This window comes from Seriola dumerili, unplaced genomic scaffold (assembly GCF_002260705.1).
Source record: "Seriola dumerili isolate Sdu_G_001 unplaced genomic scaffold, Sdu_1.0 BDQW01000110.1, whole genome shotgun sequence".
Lineage (NCBI taxonomy): Eukaryota > Metazoa > Chordata > Actinopteri > Carangiformes > Carangidae > Seriola > Seriola dumerili.
The window spans coordinates 2,830,945-2,849,700 of NW_019174365.1; the positions used below are offsets into that span (position 1 = coordinate 2,830,945).

An 18,756-nucleotide genomic window follows, 5' to 3' on the forward strand; every position below is an offset into this window, starting at 1 on the left:
TCTACAGCTTTCCCAACAGGCAGTACATATATGTGTGTGTGTTCACAGCTGTCAGTGTGTTTTCAGACACTGTGTGTATGTACTGTATGTATCTGGGTCTATGTTTGCCGTGTGAATACAGCTCAGTGGCTGGTGCGTGAAGTCAGTGACAGCTTCATTATGGCTTGTGCGCACAGGGAGACAGCACCATCCAGGGGAAGGAGAGAAGAGGACAGAGACACGGGACAGGCCAGGTTTACTGTTGGGCCGGCCCACGTCAGTCCAGCGGTTTGTGGAGGAAAGTGGGAGGAGAGATGGAGGGGACAGCTGCTGTCTCCTTTAATGAGTCTTTGCTTCGTTCATCAGCTTGCAATTTACAGGGCTGTCCAGTACTCCTGCACGTACCCCCCCCCGCCCCCCCCCAACCTCGCCCCTCACAATCCCATCCCATCCCATCCCATCCACACACATATCCCTGTAATACACACACACACAGTTTGAGGCTGTCTTGTTTCTCTCAGGTGATACGCAAGAGCAGTCTGTAATAGTTAAATTAATTCGCTGTCTTCCTTTAATTAGACCCATCTCACCTGGGAGAGCTGTGACACAGGGCTGAAGTGTGACCAGCGCTGGACCTCTCCTCGTCGATATCGCAACACTGAAGACAGCTTAAATCTAACAGAGCAGGATATCGACATGCACATACACCAGACAGCAGATATGGTACATTAATAACCATCTACAGTAGCAAGAGAGATTCCAGCTTTCAGCAGAAGTCAACTGAATTGTAGCCTTCATGGAGGTAGGATTTATTGCAGGGCTGCTGCATTAAGACTGCATTAGTTCTAGCTGTACCTGATAATGTCATAATCTCTCCCCCTCATCTCATCAATATAATGCAGCACACTGCAACCTCAATAATAAACATGGTTGCTGACAGTGTCACTCAAAACTGAACATTATCTTTGTAAAAAAAAAAAGTAGAATTTCTGGTTGAGCTGTTGTGTTTGATTTAATAGGTAATCTTAATAAAGTGACCACTTTGTGCAGAAACACATTGTGTTCGAAGGTTTAATAGACCCGTTTTCCTTCCCCAACAGGTATGGTCAGTTTTGTGTGACTGTGACAAGATAAGTGCAAACAAGAGTGCATAACAAATGATTGTAACAGATGGGAATGTTAACTAGCAATCACTGGATGTTTGACATTATTCAGTCACCCAGCGAAGGAATCCGAGACCCAGTTTCTTTCCTGACAAGACACAGACTTTTAACTGAGACTTGTTGATAAAAGGGTCAGGAAAAAATTATCTGCGCTATTTAAGGATTCATACTAGAGACAAATTATGCACATCAATAATGTGCACATGAACCATGGTGCAAAATAGGTCTGAACCAACTTCATCAGCATTGTGGAACAACATCCCACCGCTGTAGAGACTCGCGGTCCTGTGAAGTCTACACTCCCTCTACTGGGCTGTTAGAACAGTGCATGACTGTTGAACTGAGTTCATCAAGATAAGATGCATGTCACAAGGTAGAGCCAAAGACAACTAGGTGCTGACAAACTCAGTAACACGTGGAATATTCACACAAGTTTGTTTTTCTTCAAAATAAGACAATTTATTCATCCATTAACAAATCATAAAAGTGTTCTCAAATATTTTTCTAAAAGACGTGTCTACAACTCAAAAACCATCCCTTGCTAACCACAGTACAGCTTCAGTGCTGATAAAAATATAAACATAATAGGAAATATTTAAGAATTTACCATTACAAACATAGGTTTACTATACATTTTTTAAAATATGAAAAATATTTTTTTTTTTAAGTACATACTAAATTAAATGACAGGTATTGCTTTAAGAGAAAGCTAAAGCAAATTATTAAAACAAACATTTAAGGGGAATAAGGAAGTGAACAGAAGTAAAAGAAAGGTTTTTGGTCTTTAAGAAAAGAAAGAGCGTCACAAAACAGGTTAGGTTGCCCTAAGAGAAAAAGGAAGGTGGAAATACAATTGCTGTGCATCAGGGCTCGATGTGTGTGGTGAGGGATTCTTAAAGACAGCTGAAGAGCTCTGGGTCTCTGTCAGAGGACTCGTAGAAGGGGAGTGGGCTTCCTCGCATTGGAGTGTCCACGCTTAGCCCCAAGCCTGACGATGAAGAGCTGCTGTGAGAGGAAAAGGGCGATCCAAGAATCAGTTCAACATTAACAGACTGAAAACTGCTCTTTAATGTAAACTTTTCTGCCAAAGCCCATACCTTTCACAGTCAGAGTCACAGGAGCCCTTGTCCTCTGATCCACTGATGTAAACCCTGCTGGAGCGCTGTATGGCTTCGGCCACTGTGTACCTGGTCTTACCATGAGCACACCTCTCGATCTTTGTGATACTGAGGTCCGACTGGAGGAACAGGTGGAGCCGACTGTCTGATAACAATAATGGTGTATGAAGAACACTAGAGAAGAAAGGATATCAAAATGAGACACTGCCAAACATGGAGCCAAGACAAAGACAAACAAAACAGTGCCAGGATACACCTTTAAAATACATTGATGAATCCACCTGAGGGGGGGGGTGTGGAAGGATACCACTAGGGGGCAATGCTGGAATTTGATTGCTGCTGTTGCTTAAGCTGCTGAGCAACTCACCTTTCTAAAAACCCTTGCAGGCCTTTCATCCTCTGCGAGACCTGTTCTGTGTTCCTCAGACTGAAGAAAGGGTTCCAATGAGGCAATTTTGGTAATTCCCTGTACGGAGAGTATCAAAGAAAATCCACTCAGAAAAGAAACTTATTGCATGCTTATAGTCAAATACAATAGAAACCTTATCAAAGTCAATTTCAATAAAAACTGAACATCATGAAGGAGATTTATTGCAGGACTGTTGTATGAGACTGCATTAGTTTTAGCGAGGTGTAACTAATAAACTGCCAACTGAATGTATAAATATCTAGGGTATGAACTTGTGACCATACATACATGATCAGAGCATTCTGTTCCAGACAATGGCGCAGCCAGACAAACTCACTGTAACGCCGTCTTACACAGGAAGTCTTCTTTCGAAAACACATGCTATTGGTCTACAAAGAAACATTGATTCAATAGACTTTAACCTTAAAAGACAAACTTCAAGACATATTTATCCAAAAAGAATATCTCAAGCTTTTTCCCCCCCTTACCTGTAAACAGATCTCGTAGTCTACGTGCGTGTGCCAGAGGTCATCTTTATGGAGCCTTGGATTCTGAACACAAATGCTGATGAACTCCTGCAAGATTCAAAACCAGGGTTCCATTACTTCAAAAAGATACAAAATGAAATTTCAGGACATCAGAAAGTCATACCTGCTGCAAGCGCAGCATCAGAAGACAAACAAGTACAGTGTGAAGGAGCAGGCTTGACCACTTACAGTTTTTGAGAGATTTTCCAGCATGCTGTCCATAACGGGAACACAATCCTGCAAGAAACAGTTTCCAATGAAGTGTTTATTGCATAGAAAGACAGTGATGTGTTGTAACTTGCAACTTTCTCCAGCCTCTGGTGGAAAGTGAGAATTTGAAAAATAACAGGTAATTTCAGCTATTATGGTGCATTTTCATTGAAGAAACAGCCAAAGTCCACTTTCAGTGCAAGATTTGTTTTGTGAAGCAGAGGCCTGGCTGGTAATTAATACTTTAAGGACTCAAAAGTGTAAACACTTGGAGCTGATGAAGCAAAAAGGGGAACAAAGGGCAAAGGAGGAGGATTTTGCTTGCAAGGGGGAAATCGTGGGTCTAAAAACCTTAATATGGACTCACACACGCCAAAGTTACAAACAATGAGAAAGCCTTTTTTGGCACATTACAGGCAGAAATACAGGCAGCACTCTGCCCATTCACTGAGCTCACATGACAGGCATATCAAAAGGCTTCAACAACACGCCGGATCACCTGCCCCCTTCACACCCTAATGAGACATGTCATCCACAAGCCTCAAGTCCAAGCAGAGCAAATAAGTGTGTATGAACGTTTGAAAAAGAAAAAAAAAAAAGTCCTGAGGCTACACCAGAGAGAGAGTGACCTGAACCAAACTCCACTGACACATCACATGGAATCATACAGACGGAAGGTGTCCTGCAGACAGCATGTTCTTGTTCATGACACTTTGTTGTTGGTGATTTAACAGCATGGGCTTGAGAGTATGAAAGATCACTGCTGTTTAAGGGAATCAATAAATTCTACATAAACCCCCCCCGGCTAAATGGGGTCAACTGGATGCTGTAAGTGCAAACTCAATGTAGCAACTTCAATTATTCACCAACCATGATTGGTTACATAATACAATCACTGCACTTTGCTGTTGGCTGCAATTACACACAGTTAGCACATTAAATTAAAGATTTATGACCAAAAATAATTATGTCATCTGCTAATCCTGATCCAGGAACAAACAGCAGGTCTGAACTAAGGCACAACAGAACCCATGCAGGATATATAGTCTAATGCAATCACTTTAACTGTAGAAAAGCAATATCCAACCCCACTCATAACTGCCCTCTCATGCAAAATATATGAAAGCTAATTAAAAAAAATATTTAATCCACCTTCCATCCCAAAGATATAAACTATGCTGAACACATTGACAAATTAATAATAGGTCAAGTTGATATGAAGCTCCAGCATTAATAGAAAAAAGGAAGAAAAGAAACTACAACTACACAACTTCTGCACAAACTATATGAAACTTTTGCAAAAAAGAAAAAAAATCCCCAATTCTACTTCAGTAGAATAGTCCTACCTTTTCCCTTGTTAACCTCAGTAGGAGCAGCTGTAGCAGTGATTCAGTGCTGTGAGAAACCACGAGCAGGTCAGCAGTCTGGCTCGAGGCTCAGCTCTGCCTGGACTGAACACAAGGCAACTGCTAACACTGCTGCTGTATTGACTCTGTGTGACCTCTGCCTCGGAGCTTGTTCACGACGGCCACTCAGCTGTAAAATACGCACAAAACACAAAATAAAAAGTCGTAAAATAATAATAATAAATTTCAGTCGTTTGACTGAGCCACACAGACACACAATGAGCCGATATCCCCTTCGAGAGAAACGTGTCGTGCGCAGTTTCAGTGGCGAAATCAGTTTAAATGGTCTCACCTGGTGGGAGGAGGCAGACTAATGGTGGAGAAGTGGAAAGTAAACGGATGATTAAACTATCACTTCGAATGACTGAATGAGTGAGATAAGATACTAAATCCACCATTAGTACTCTGATAATTATAAATAGTGTGGTTTGCAGAGCTTTTTAAGGTCTATATTAATAATTTAGGTGCCATAGTTTAATATAAAATATTTCAAATTAGCCATGAAGTCAGTCCATTTCTTCTTGTAAGTGAAATTATTTACCTACTATTAATAAAGACTCTAAGTAGCCCCATACACTTTATATGCAAATAAACATTCTCACAGTAAAAGAAATCTACCACTTGGTGAAGATTTAATGGTTATGGCTAGAGTTCCATGATTTTTTAGACTCAGTATTTTTAAATTTGGGGACTCATACATCATCCAGAATTGTATTGTGGGCTGTATGGAGACATCTTTCAAAAATAGATATAAAGTAAAAAATTTAATGAATAACTACAACAAATAAAAAATACAATATACAAAATATGAAGATTTCAAGAAGCTACTTAAAGACTTTATTTTTGATGTCTAGCAGATACAGTGACAACAAGTCTTTGCTGCCCAGGACCAAGAGCTGTGTAATACAGCTCAGGTCATCCATCCATAACAGTAAGAGTAAAAGAAGCTAACAATGTGTCCAAGGACCACCCTGTCACAGAGTTTTACTGTGATTCTCTCCAGATAGACTTTCCTAATACATGTTGAGTTTTACAGTTAGTCGTTTGCTGAGACTGCATAAGCAAAATCTGCGTTTCCTATTGAGAATAAGAGGTAACTGTAAAACAACACAGTACAGAAGCAATGGGCCTCAAGCTTATATAGGGGTATTCTATCATCACTGCATTATGGTTCCTTCAAACCAACACCACACATTTTTACAGTTTCACTCGATTCAGAATTCTCTCAAGTTGCCAATGGATCAGAGGTGACACCTACATCACTCACTTTTACTCTTTCACTAAGTCAGATACAAGCAATGACTCTCCTGATGCAGGATGCACCCTGTAAGTACCAGGCCACAACATTAAGCACTCCCACCATGGAAAGACTAATATCACCAACTATGCACATATCACTCGCAATTACAATTTCAGATGTAAGAATAAAATCAAAGAGTTCCTACCTATGTCCTTGCTGTCCAGCCGAGGAGTGGGGGTAAACACAATTGGTGAGATGTGACCTTAAATAAATACTCCTCTAGCTCAGGTAAAGGTACTTAAGGGAGGCAAAGGTCTGCTAATTTTCATATAAAGGTCTGTTTATCTTGGGTGACATCAGCAGATAAAGAGTCTTTCAGTCTCAACCTGTGATGGTGACGTTCATTTGGTTTAAAGTCTCAAGATAATTTGATTGGCTGCATTTGGCTGATAAGCGCAGTTCAAGAAGTGGTGAAAGGAAAAGCTGACTCAGTAAACTGCTCCATGATCTGGTCCACAGACAACCATCATGTGCTACACACACACACACAAAGCCACAGATGATGTCCTTGTAATGCAGCAGGGATGTCCCCACAAAGACCTTTTCTTCACTTGTGTTGACATTTAAAAAAAAAAAAAAAAAAAAGAGCTGTTTTACATTACATTGACATCCATTATCAAGCAAATTATATATTGTGAAATAAAGTAAATTGTAAGATTTGACATCCACTTTGTCGCCGTCATGTAAAGCAGAATCATGAGGAAAGAAACGATTACATTTTCAGAAAATGTACAATTAAAAGTGGGTTGACCCTGTCATTGTACTTGCCATGTGGAGGTGTGTGTTGTAAACTTGTATTGACATACTCTGAGGAGATTTGCATACAAGTGACGACTGTGCTGCAATGATAACAGGCTTGATTTAATCAAGACATAGAAATGCGAGAGTACCTGCTTTCCTTCTGTCTCCTGTCTTTTCCGTTTACATGAACCTGCTCTCTTGCTGTTCCTGCATCTCAGTTACAGCTGCTGTATTTACAAAGCACACAGACCCACACACACACACACACACACCTTGTGAGTCTTATGAGCCCCAATAGGATCTTTGTAATATGGTGTCTTTGTTTTGGTAAAATGTCTTTTTGCCAATTGTGGGTCTGCTGTCATGTCGACAGTCTTGATTGCTTCCAGACAGGACTCATTGTGATATGTCTTGATTGCAGAAAAAAATATGTTTTAATATCTTTTCCTTTATCAACATTTTAACACATGAACATATTGGGATGATAATCCTGTTTTATTTTGGAGGAATTTCATTGTGAACTTTCAATCTGCTTGGCTGTTTAGGGATGTGCCATGAGGGATTTTTCCATGGAAACTGAAAATTGAGTTGCCATAGAAACATCATCTGCACTAATACAAAGGTCCAAAGTCCATATCCCACATCCTAATGCCAGTCATGAGACTGGTTCTCCACAACAGAGCAGAGGTAGACATGGCCCATCGCTGCAGATCTCAGCTGCTTGTTAGAGGTGCTGAGATGCTGAGCTTTAAAGGATATTAAAAGGTGTAACTATAAACTGGCAGAGGTGGAAATGATTTACTCAAATATAAGCAGAAATGCCACAATGGCAGAACGCTGTCACAAATAAAAGTCCTACATTTAAAATCTTACAGAGTGAAGAGTGTAAATTACTACAGCCTGCTGTCTGTTAGTTCAGACTATAGCAATGTATCAGGACTAATGAGCTTCTCATTTTTAAAGGAATCTTGATGTAACAAGGAACTGGTAAAGATAAGAATAATGAAATGGAAAGTACATTTTCCTGTTAAATGTAGTGGACTGAAAGTGTTATCTCTCCCGTGGCGTAATGCTGAAGTACTGTTGCTCAACACTGTGACCTGAGTAAAATAGTTAGTTACTCCAACATCTGCAGATTGGTCAGATGCAGGTAGATGGGTGGGGTTATTCATACTGTGTCAGGGCCCCATCACAGTCACTATATCTTGATTAGCAGGACTTGGCTCTTCAGGACCCTCAGGACTGTCATGTGCAGGGAAGAACGAGGAAAGGAAAACATATTCTCTGACAAGAGGTCAAATTCCTTGGGGAGCAGCTGAAAAATGCTGCAACTCTGGTCAAAAACAAACATTTTGGAATGTTTTCATCTTCATTGTGCTTTCTGGCACCAGCCCAACTTCCAAGTTTCAAACATTACTGTCAAAATGAAAGCTCATATTGGTAAACATTTCAAGTTTTCATCAATGTATAGATAACAAAATCAAGTTGTAAAAATGTGATTAACATTTACAGTTAAGTCTGTATATGCATTTTACTTTCCAATTCTTAATACACATTTCCTTGGGACCATAAAAACTGAGCAATGGAATTTGGTCACATAAAACCTTTATTAGAACTTCAAATTATATTTACAGACAAAGTATACAAAATGTACTTGTAGAACAAAACATCAGCACTGGTGTGAAAAAAAAACAACAAGCTGCATCTCACATGAGATTAAGATGTTATTACAAGAGGTGGTCAGACTAACAAACCAATGGAGTCATTTTGAATTTTTTACAATTTGACCAGATATGAATATAGGCAGTGGTGGGTTCTATTGAAGTATTGTTTCTAAACTGCCACCACATAAAACATAATATGTTACCGGAAGACTTGTTTCATTATACATCACAACACCATCACCTGCTTCCTCACAATCAGCTCAGCTCCTATATACAACATCATGTCTTTCCTTGACTGCCATACAATTCAAGTCTGGAAACATCTTCAACAATAACTAAGATAGCTAAAACAAAAAGGCAAGCCAGGGAAGAAAAGTCAGTCCTGAGGAAAAGGGCTTAGGTGGTGCAAAGGACTGGAGGGACCATGGGACAGTACTACTGAGCTTCATCCTCTGGACAGGAATGCCATGTCAGTCTCTCCTCATAGAAGGAAATGACCACCTGAGGGCAGCGAGTGTTCGCCTCACGGGCTGGGACCAAATCTGCTTCATCTGAGTCTTTCCTACAGAAAAGGGCAAGGAGGGAGAACACCATTACAGCAACTGTGGACCCCTGCCCTCCACAAACCATTATTTTTTCATACATTTTTACTGAGTCTGTTAAAGCAAAAATACAGAGGTGGATTTGCATTTCATGCATTTCTGAGAAACAACAAAGCCAGAATATTAAATGTCTCAAGTGCAACACATGCAAAATAAATAAATAAATAAATAAAGATCATTTGAGCTGTTTGGACATAAAAGGAGATTTTCTAACTTGTTTACTCACCATTTCATCAAGAACATCAATTCCCCACTGCTGTCTGTTGCGCCAATGATCCGTTCTGGTTCGAGGTTTCTAGCAAAGCCACGCGGTTTTTCAGCCTGCTAGTGGTGACAACAGAACACATGGGCATATGCAAGAAACAAGAGCAGTGATTCATGTTATTGTTTTTTTCCCCAGTTGACATAATGCAACTCTGATTCTGAGAGCAATTAATTTGATCGCCAGGACAGATTCAATAGCTGCAGCATTTCAACAACAGCCCATACTTTATATACATCTTATCTTGTATCAATGGTGCTATGACAGTTTTTTGAGAGGTCTGTGCAACATGATTACATGTGGTATTTTATCGCTTATCTTTTTCTGAATTTTGAGAAATAATCCTCATGTGGAGGATTCCCATTGCTTGATTCAACTCATCTCATAAGTAAAGTGCTGGTTGGAGAGATGTGCAAAACTGTAAGTGGACTCACCACATCTTTCTTCTTTGCTTCTGTCTCTGGCTCTTCTGTTGATGCCTTCCTCTTTACAGGGGCAGGCTTCTCTGTAATGTTCTTCTGTGCTTCCAAAAATGCTGAAATTAGCTCTGGACAATCCAGATTCTCCTCTGGCTCCCAGGTATTGTCGGCACTACAAGAGCAGGACGAGGGTCAGCATTTGCATCTTAAAACAAACTCCCACTGATAAAGATGCAAAAAATATAGTTAACTTATAAAACTAGCTTGAATGCAGAACTGCAGATTCTTCATGCAACCACAATGATTATGGACAAAAGCATAGCACAACCCCATACCAGGGAAGCACTTCCAGCTCAGCGGGAGGGGGGCAGGTGTCCCAGGCAACTCACTCTGTAAATCCTTTCCACTTCAAGTAGAATTCTACTTTCCCATTGACAATACGCTGGTCCAATACTTTTTCCACGACAAACTCCTCAGGTTCTTCCTGTGTCTCCTGTGCATCCTTCTTTCCCTTGGTATTCTGCTTCTTGCCCATATTGTGCTCTAAATATGAGAAACATGGGAATTTTAAATGATCACATTTGTTCGATGCCTCAAGTCACATAGATATGCACGAAGGCACCACTCTTATTCACATTACAGTTGAATGAAGTAAAAACAGGACATCAGCATGACCCAATTCTGCCCCAGATGAATGAGCCGTTAACTAAGCTCTTGTCATAACTAATGTTCTTGTCACTAAGAAGTACCCAGTAATATAAACACACAAACGCGGCAACGTTTATAAATCCGTACTATTATAATGCCAAGTTGACACCCAGGTTATCAACCGAATGATGTGGAAAAGATTTCTCAAAGCGAGCCAATTATTCAAAGCTAGCCAAACGAGATAACGTTATGCAGGTTAGCATGCATGCTAACTGTAGCTAGTATAATTTCAGGCCTGGTTGGGAGCAAAAATCTCAACTTTACTTTTTGCACCTGCGGTATAACGTTAAGTGAGGCGAGTGGCGTGAACGGATAACCTAAAGCAGTAGTTAGTCGTTTTTCATTGGCAATTTCAATGAAGCAAATTAAGGTCAACGCTATGCTTGATGAGATAAAAAAAAAAAAAAAAAAAAAAAAAAAAAAACTCCAATCAGCTTTATAGGCCCGACGATCCAACTAAATCATGGAATGCACACTTCTGCAGTGTTAGCTAGCTAGCGTTAACGCAGCCAACATATTGTAAAATACGTTAGCATACACCGACAATGTACTCATGTACGCAAGCTTTAATAACACAGCTAGCTTATAGTATTGGGGCGACGTTATGGCCCGCTCTTTCATCGCAGATTGCATTGCCCACACTTGGAGCAACTTGGAGAACAAAGCTACCGTTAGGTTGCTTGGGTCAAATTTACGTTAAATGTTGCAAGATTTAAAATAAGTCTGTATACACACACTAAAAACAACAGAAACCGCTTCAATGGTGCCTCCTTACCACGCGGCCACTTCTTTATCTCGTCTGCAGCTCCGCAGGACGGGCGCCAAAGGCTATAATCGTGTCTTCTACGGGAACCTGTAAGGAAAACGCACTTCGCTTCTTACCTTTCCTTTGCGGTTGCGCCTCATGGCTTTTTGCTGCTCCTAAGACCGATAGCCCTGCGCATGAGCAATCAACTGTGGTGATTTAAAAAAGTTATTTATTAGCATATAACTTACCTGCATGACCCATGAAAACAGCATAATTGACTTGAGCTTCAAACAGGGGGTGGGGGTAGATATTTATGCCTCCAAAGTAGAGGCACAAGAAAGGAGAGCAAGAAAGACACTATTAGTTTAATTTTTTTGTTTTTGTTTTTTGTTTTTTTAATCAGAAAGAGCAACACCTGCAAGAGCATTTGAAATTCCCTAAGCATTTATACAAACAGCAAAGTAAACTCTTGGTCAAACCGGGAAATTAAATACAAATTTGTGAGGGACTAGGGGGAAAAATACTTCATGAGTCACACTATTAACTACTTTATGCACTTCTCTCCATTTAACTCACTCACTCTGCTGACTGTATAAAGCAGTGTGCCCATGAATAACATGGCAACTTCCACTAAATACTTAATTCAACTCTCATAATCTCAAATATATAAAAAGAAACATCCAAACAACATTCAATCCTATTAAATAGAGTTGGTGATTGTATTTCTTTTTTCAGAAATGGGATGGTTTAGGTCCACTTAGGGCCACTTTAATAACAAAGGATTTGTAGTTCATGAGTGCACTTAAATTTCCCTAAAAAAAAAAAAAAAAAGAAAACAAAAAGAAAAAGAAAAAGGGTATTTTGTTTCTATTTAGCCAAAATCTATAACACAGACTAAGGAGTGAGGTAGAATATAATCTTGCCAAAACTCTTAAGTACTTAAAATGAAAGGGGTTAAGCAGAATTGTGCTTCAAACTAATTATTCAATATTAATATAACACATGAAATGGTTGCCTCTTAAAAAACATTTGTTATGATGTTCATTTGTGCCTCATGTACACACACAGTAACCAAAACACTTATCAAATGCAAATTAAGGCCTTGTCAGTTTAATCATTGGTATACTGTATGTCATCGAGACATAAAGAACAAAATCTTTTCTTTTTTTTTTTTAAAGTTTCCTTTCAAATTTCAGTTGAACATGCCCTCAAGTATCTGAAACAAACCTGTAAACTTTATGTAATGTCCCAATAGCCATAGCGCTTTGAGATAAAGTTTCCGTTATGAAAAAAAGATACTGCCCTTGACAGTCTCATGATGCATATAAGCATTTCAGGAACCTCAGAACCTTTAATAAATACAATCTTTAACCGCCTCCTTAAACTGAATAGGTATACATTGAGAAGTGAGATTACATGGAGACAAACAAACAAACAGAATCGTCCTCCTAGATTTCTATCCAGTAACTGTCATGCTGGCCATGTTGAATTTTAGACATGTCTGGTTGTCTACGCTTATCTGTAAAAACAACAAGACTCAAGGACTTAAATGTTAACAGGCACAAAGAGAGACTGGTAGCATTGCCAGCAGCCTAGTTGTTCCCTTAAACCGCCCCTGGTGCCTTGTCCATTGTTAATGAGCAAAGAATCTCCAGTGTGTAAGCTACATTTTTCCCATGAGACATTTTATTTACAGAGAATTTTTTATTTATTTATGTTCCGAGTTTGTTTTCTTTTTGCAGCTTTTGCCGATTTAGGCTCCCAACAGCGGTGAATCCACACACACGTTTATAAGAGGAGATCCCAAAACCAGAGTCAGGTAAGTAAGTTCAGAAATATCCAAACCGTAAAAGCTCAAGTCTCAGCTGGCAATACTGCATCACTGCTTTTTTTCCTTCTTCCTCTTGTCTGTTTTGTTGCCAGTTGATGTGGAGACAGCAGGCCGTCTTACAGGTTGAACTACTACTCTCCCGTTAGCCCCGCACTGCAGGGTGAATCTTTCTGGGTTCAGGGGGTGTCCTGACTCATCCCTCAGCCGGGCCAGGACGTCTCTGGTCAGCTGCTTAATCTGCTGGCCCACAGCACCCATTGTCTTGGCTGTAAGCTGTTTGTCCCTCAGTAGCCTGTCTCTCTGAGCTTGTAGCCTTTCCACCTCCTCCTGGAGCCCTGTGATGGCATCTAATTTGCGCTTGCGGCAGTTTTGCGCTGCCAATTTATTCTTCCCCCGCCTGCGGATATCCCTTAGGAGTGTCACCTGCTCAGGGGAGAAACCGTGACCATCAAGAACCTCCAAGAACTCCTCCACAGGCATGTTGACAATCTGCAGGACAGAGAAGGGGATGCACATGGCACGGGCACGCAGTTCATCACGACTCAGCTCCCTCTCTTCCGACATTGTTCCATCATCATCGCTGAGAGGCTCCTCTTTGATGCCTTTGTGGGAAAGAGTTACAGATGGCTGATTGAAGAAAGCAGGCGATGGGTAGCTGTGGTCATGCCACACACTCTCACTAAGGTCAACAGGTGACCATGTTGTGGTGTAGTCCACGATGCCTTTTGAGGGGAGTGAATCCACATCACTGCTGTAGCCAGTTGCTCCACACTCATCCTCACAGTACGAACTGGATGATGATGACATCTCAGATGAGCCTGGACAAGGGAGGAGTTAATGATTGTGTTAATTCATATAACAAACATTTTTTTGGCTCCACAAGCAAGGGGTATATTTTAATCTAAAAGTACTTTTCAAGATTTGAACCAACCTGGGGAGACTGGACCCCCAGAGCTGCTCTCCAGGGAGAGACCGGAGTCCGAGTCCAAGTCCTCGAGGACCTGTGGGTTTATGCTCTCCAGACAGCCCATCAGTTGGGTATCAATAGTGTCTAGGCCTTCCAAACCTAGCTGATTGATCTGGTCAAACACTGCTTCATCCAGACAGCCACCCAGTGCACTATGTGATGACTCATTTCCAGTTAAATTACATACTGAAGCAAAAGGAAGGGCAGCCAGGCCCAGGGCCATCCCTGGTGACACGTCTGAGTGTGAGGAGCCCGTGGATTCCAGTGGGAAGAGGGTTCTTTGTTGTTGTGTGACTGGTCTGGCTTCACCTCTTTCCGATGCCACACCAAACGCTCCAGCACCAGTTACCATAGCATCATGCAAACTGACATCTTGGCTGATGGCGCTGGTGATGTCTGTGTCCGTGACAAGAGAATCCAGGTCCTACACATGAGACACACATTTTAGTTACACTTTATTCTTCAAACTCCATAACACACGACATGCAGATCACCATGAGACACTAAAACTCTGTTGTGACATGCTGGTGGTTCATAGCTTATGCACAGAAATTACTGTTTGCAAACTAATATTAAGCGTCATGTGAATTCATTTTCCGGCATATGTAATGAACATGAGGAGACAACTTACATCAAGGTCAGTGACAGACAGAGAGAGTAAATTGGTCCAGTGCTGGTCAATATCAATTGTAGGAGGCTGGTGGCTTGGTGGATCAGACAGTGCAGTGATACCGTCGAGCAGACTCTGAAAGAGGCAAAACATGCACAGAACACATTATTTACACATACGTTTTGCTGCCACAGTTACGTCCCAAGGTAAATAAAAGTGTGTCAGAGTTTAAAATAATACCAAAGAATATAGTTAATATGCCAAAATACAGGAGGAAAACTATTGCAATTTTTTATTATTAGACCGTTATCTTTATAAACTCTTCGGTAAAGTCACTGAAACATTAAGTCTTTCCCTCTGAGAGGTAGTAACTTCAACATCCCTAATTGCACTGGGATCAGAATAGTGCAATTTAAGTGATGAAGTCACATGAGAATGTGATACTGTTTAAAAATAGGTACAACACAATTTTTAACAGTCACATGACAGTAAATTTTATTTTTTTAAAGTGACACACTGACAAACACTGTAGTGTGTTCTCTTGAAACAAAACCAGCACAGCTACTTTTCAGAAAATCTCTCTTTAAACAATGAGCCAATGTGCAACATTTTCAACAGTATACTCCAACTAATGAAGGCAACTGTAGCAAACCACATCATACCTCTTGTTCCAGTGTGGAACTGTGAGCCAGCTGAATGAGCGGAGCAGGTTCTTCTTCTTCTTTAACTTTAGGGTCATTTTCCTGGTAGGGCAAAGATAGGCAGATGGAGAGAAAGGAGGGATAGAATTGGGGCACAGGAGAATCGAGGGATTCAGGATAGAAGAGAAGGAAAAGAGAAACAGTCAGTTGGTTAGCTGACACACAAAGACCCTAAACACAATTACATTTCTGGTTCGGTGACCCCAGTATTCAGCCAGTGCAGATAACTGGATACCTTAAGCAATGATTGGTGTTCTGTTGTGACAGAGAAAGGGTATGTTTTAATAAGCAGTTATTTTTATTCCATAAGGAACTGAACCCCAATGAACTGAGTTAGGTCAACAATTAACTTCAGATGTGTCCATTGTCCTGCTTTTTGGGACACTTTAGAAATGCATGAGCTGGTGTATATGAAAGTAAAGTTTAGTTTAATATACTAACTGATAATCCTCAGAGATTACCTAACCCTGTTATAGATGTTGTAAGACACTTCTGATACATCAAGTACAGCATTTAATTTAGGTCACCAGCTGTCTGCCACAGGCACAATATTCTTCATGTCTCCACACACAGGCAGAAAATTATTTTCCACCCCCTTTCAGCCTAAATGCTGTATCTCACCCAGAATGATTGCTGAATCGGTTTCTACGTTAATGCTAGAGGCAAAAATACACTACACCAGCACAGTTATGCCCAAGCCCTGTCTGAGCTTGTCGACTTCTATTGGAGAAGCTAATACCAGCTTCAACCGGCCTATTGAATGTAGATAGTTATTGATTTTTTTTTTTACTGTCAAATATCACAGCTGTCGTCTTCTCCTTTGAAACATTGCTCTACAGGCAGTTAAGTCGTTACTTATTTTGAAAGAAAGAGGGTAAACAAGAAAAAGATGTGTCAACATCACATTATCCATGTGAACAAGAACCCTAGGAGGAGGCAGTGTTCAAGTATGGACCACCGCTTTTGTGTAAGCAAATAGGGTGTGGGTCTAAGCCTCACTTCTGCACCTCTCAAGGCTCACAGCTGGCAGCTGAGTCTAAAGAAAGGGGATATAGTTACACAATTGACCACATCAACTGCCCCCAGGACATAACATCCACCGAGCAGCTGTTTATACCCTGTGCTAGAAAAACTGGAACACTTGGAGAATTGCTGGTCTTATTAGGCTCTTATTTGTGAAGTCAATTCTATTGTCCGATATAACTAGTTAGAGAGGGCTTATTGTGGCAAGTTCGAGAGTGAAGAGTGACAGGTGCAGCAGACAGTTAGCTGAATACTTGTGGTGCTGTACATCAAACTAAACTGTCTTCTTAACTGGCTGTTTGGATAAGTCAGTTATTTTTATGCCAGTTAGGCATTGTTTAAACTGAATTAGCAATATTGCCATGATGAATGGAAGTCCCCTACCAATACAAACATTGCCACAGTAAAGCCACACAAATGTGAAAGCACATTTCAGGTTTTGCCAAGGGGTAATACATTGTTCCCTAGTGCACCGGGAAATGTTACAGCATAATAAGTTACTTGTTGACTGGACACTTATCATTGTATAATATGAGTCAATGCTATTAGTTAGCTAGTGATAGCATCAGCTATTCAGTTAACCATTGAGGAAGTTTTAACTCTAGTTCATCACCTGTTAATCAGTACTTTACTTTAACTGGCCAACCAACCTTTTTAGTCATTTAGCATAGTTAGCTGCAAACTCTGCTTAGCTTTATGTGGTATTATACACACACACACACACACACTTGCCTCTTTAAGAAACCCGCAGGCTCCAGCGCTACAAGGCCCATGTCCGAGGTCAGGGGTTGTTTGGCACACTTCTTGGCCACTGTCAGGCAGGTGCTCACTGTCATCCCTGGCTCCGTCCCCGGGGCTTTCTAACCCTGAGCTGGTGTCAGTGTTGTTGCTGGTTGAAGGCCCACAGTCAGCCCTGTCAGTGGCAGACACTTGGTGCACCAGCCATGCGTTCAACTGTGTGGGGAACCGCGGAGAACCAAGGGTCCTCACCTCGTCTAGTAGCCGGCGACTCGCAAAGAAATAGTCCAACTCGGGACATTTTGGGTGCACACTGTATCCGTCAAGAGTGTCTCTCAGATTATGAAAGGGTGTCTGGATGTAGGCTGAGCTAGGACCCAAGTTAATCTCTATCAGAGGCGTATAATAGCCGCTTAGGTAGCTGTCGATATCTACACGAACTCCTATCAAACTGAGTAAGATCGTTAACTGAATCAGGCCTTCTGTGAAATATTTTTTCGCGATTTGCATTTTCTAAATACTTTCAGAACTGCAGATAATTGCGAAATCCTGACCAAACAGTTCCTCTTTCCCCACTGGACAAAGGGAAAAGCCTAACAAAAGAGCACGCCTTCCCCTGTCAGACAAAGAGGTCCGCCTGTACCGGCGAAATTGTAGATAGCTATGCTAGCTGTTAGCAGTTAGCTATCCGCTTTAATTACCAGTTAACGGCAACCTCTTGGTGCAAACATAGCGAACACGTTGCTCTTCAGTCCCTTACAGTGGAGGAGTTGTTCGTCGGCGATACCTCGCTATTGAAACCTTCCTAACGTTGCTACTAAAACAGAAAATGAAACATCTGAAAAGCTAAATGCTGTCACCCTAATGTGCTGCTACTGGGGAAACTTCGTTTTAGATTTGCATGGCTCATGCAGATTGGACCAAAGCAGTCACCGCAACAAAATGTGATTGGACAACAGGACTGCCAGTTATAATTCTGACCAATGAGAGCAGGGGACAACTGTTCACTACCGCCAGCCTCCACCCCATTTATAACTATATACATTATTTCCATGAATATGGTCCGAAATAAACCTTATATCTCTTCTGAAACACACATTCCAAAGCGTTTTGGTTAAAGTAGTAATTTCTCACATCCAGCGGTTGACCGATCTCACAGGGCGTTCTCAGAAACACGGTTAGACTGCAATTCCGGGATTGTGCTACTGACCTGCATTTGTCCCATGTTTGGCCTACTGGTAAGTTCCTGAATTACAGTTTGAACTTGTTCAACAACTCCCTGACAAAGGGGAATACCAGTGGCGGAATCCTGGCATCTACAAAAACACCTCACCAACTGGACATCGAAAACAAACGACTTTATACTTTTTTCATGAAAACTGGTTAAAAGTATGAAGCCCACATCCACTCATCTGCTCACACAGCATCAATAATATAATATAATATATATGCCTATTATATGAAGGTATGACAGTCTAAAATGAGCCATTCTGGATAATGTGATCCTTTTTTTTTTTTTTTTTAATCAAACTCTGCTTTTGAGTAAAATATTTCATGCATTTTTACTCAGAACAGAGTAGATTTACATTGTGTTAAAGCTACTTTTGCTTAAGTAAAGGATCTAAATACA

The 18,756-nt window shown here is 40.8% G+C and overlaps 3 protein-coding genes across 6 annotated transcripts; all 3 read right to left on the reverse strand.

The window, feature by feature from the left end:
- Positions 1-1,586: 1,586 nt before the first annotated feature.
- On the reverse strand, positions 1,587-5,071 carry LOC111223382 (sorting nexin-10A-like). 2 transcript variants are annotated; one of them, XM_022747496.1, is made up of 7 exons: positions 4,753-5,071; positions 3,386-3,433; positions 3,158-3,244; positions 2,958-3,058; positions 2,628-2,726; positions 2,240-2,434; positions 1,587-2,144 (listed from the first exon to the last, which is right to left on the reverse strand). In XM_022747496.1, the coding sequence occupies exons 2-7, from the start codon at positions 3,416-3,418 to the stop codon at positions 2,036-2,038; spliced, it is 624 nt and encodes a 207-aa protein (XP_022603217.1). In that variant the 5' UTR covers positions 3,419-3,433; positions 4,753-5,071; the 3' UTR covers positions 1,587-2,035. The 2 variants fall into 2 exon arrangements, with proteins under 2 accessions (XP_022603217.1, XP_022603216.1); XM_022747495.1 differs by having other exon boundaries at positions 1,587-2,147.
- A 3,375-nt stretch (positions 5,072-8,446) lies between these two features.
- LOC111223223 (chromobox protein homolog 3-like) lies at positions 8,447-11,380 on the reverse strand. 3 transcript variants are annotated; one of them, XM_022747288.1, is made up of 5 exons: positions 11,284-11,380; positions 10,190-10,343; positions 9,816-9,972; positions 9,346-9,440; positions 8,447-9,079 (listed from the first exon to the last, which is right to left on the reverse strand). In XM_022747288.1, exons 2-5 carry the CDS (start codon positions 10,333-10,335, stop codon positions 8,953-8,955), a joined length of 525 nt encoding a protein of 174 aa, XP_022603009.1. In that variant the 5' UTR covers positions 10,336-10,343; positions 11,284-11,380; the 3' UTR covers positions 8,447-8,952. The 3 variants fall into 3 exon arrangements, with proteins under 3 accessions (XP_022603009.1, XP_022603006.1, XP_022603007.1); XM_022747285.1 differs by having other exon boundaries at positions 9,346-9,443; XM_022747286.1 differs by having other exon boundaries at positions 9,346-9,443; positions 11,244-11,329.
- A 264-nt stretch (positions 11,381-11,644) lies between these two features.
- On the reverse strand, positions 11,645-18,087 carry LOC111223522 (nuclear factor erythroid 2-related factor 1-like). The gene is made up of 5 exons (XM_022747709.1): positions 17,121-18,087; positions 15,327-15,407; positions 14,686-14,799; positions 14,019-14,478; positions 11,645-13,905 (listed from the first exon to the last, which is right to left on the reverse strand). Exons 1-5 carry the CDS (start codon positions 17,634-17,636, stop codon positions 13,136-13,138), a joined length of 1,941 nt encoding a protein of 646 aa, XP_022603430.1. The 5' UTR covers positions 17,637-18,087; the 3' UTR covers positions 11,645-13,135.
- Positions 18,088-18,756: the final 669 nt, after the last annotated feature.

Bases quoted from the DNA above. Each gene is read 5' to 3' on its own strand.
- LOC111223223 (XM_022747285.1), bottom strand. From the start codon at position 10,335: ATGGGCAAGAAGCAGAATACCAAGGGAAAGAAGGATGCACAGGAGACA. The intron at 9,973-10,189 runs GTGAGTTGCCTG...CTGCTCTTGTAG, and splicing joins AAGTGGAAAGGATTTACAGA to TGCCGACAATACCTGGGAGC. The intron at 9,444-9,815 runs GTGAGTCCACTT...TGTCACCACTAG, and splicing joins AAGCAAAGAAGAAAGATGTG to CAGGCTGAAAAACCGCGTGG.
- LOC111223522 (XM_022747709.1), bottom strand. From the start codon at position 17,636: ATGCAAATCGCGAAAAAATATTTCACAGAAGGCCTGATTCAGTTAACG. The intron at 15,408-17,120 runs GCAAGTGTGTGT...TTGCCCTACCAG, and splicing joins CCTGCGGGTTTCTTAAAGAG to GAAAATGACCCTAAAGTTAA. The intron at 14,800-15,326 runs GTATGATGTGGT...TGCCTCTTTCAG, and splicing joins GTTCCACACTGGAACAAGAG to AGTCTGCTCGACGGTATCAC.
- LOC111223382 (XM_022747495.1), bottom strand. From the start codon at position 3,418: ATGGACAGCATGCTGGAAAATCTCTCAAAAACT. The intron at 3,059-3,157 runs GTAAGGGGGGGA...GTTTCTTTGTAG, and splicing joins ACTACGAGATCTGTTTACAG to ACCAATAGCATGTGTTTTCG. The intron at 2,435-2,627 runs GTGAGTTGCTCA...TTTCTTCTCTAG, and splicing joins CTGCAAGGGTTTTTAGAAAG to TGTTCTTCATACACCATTAT.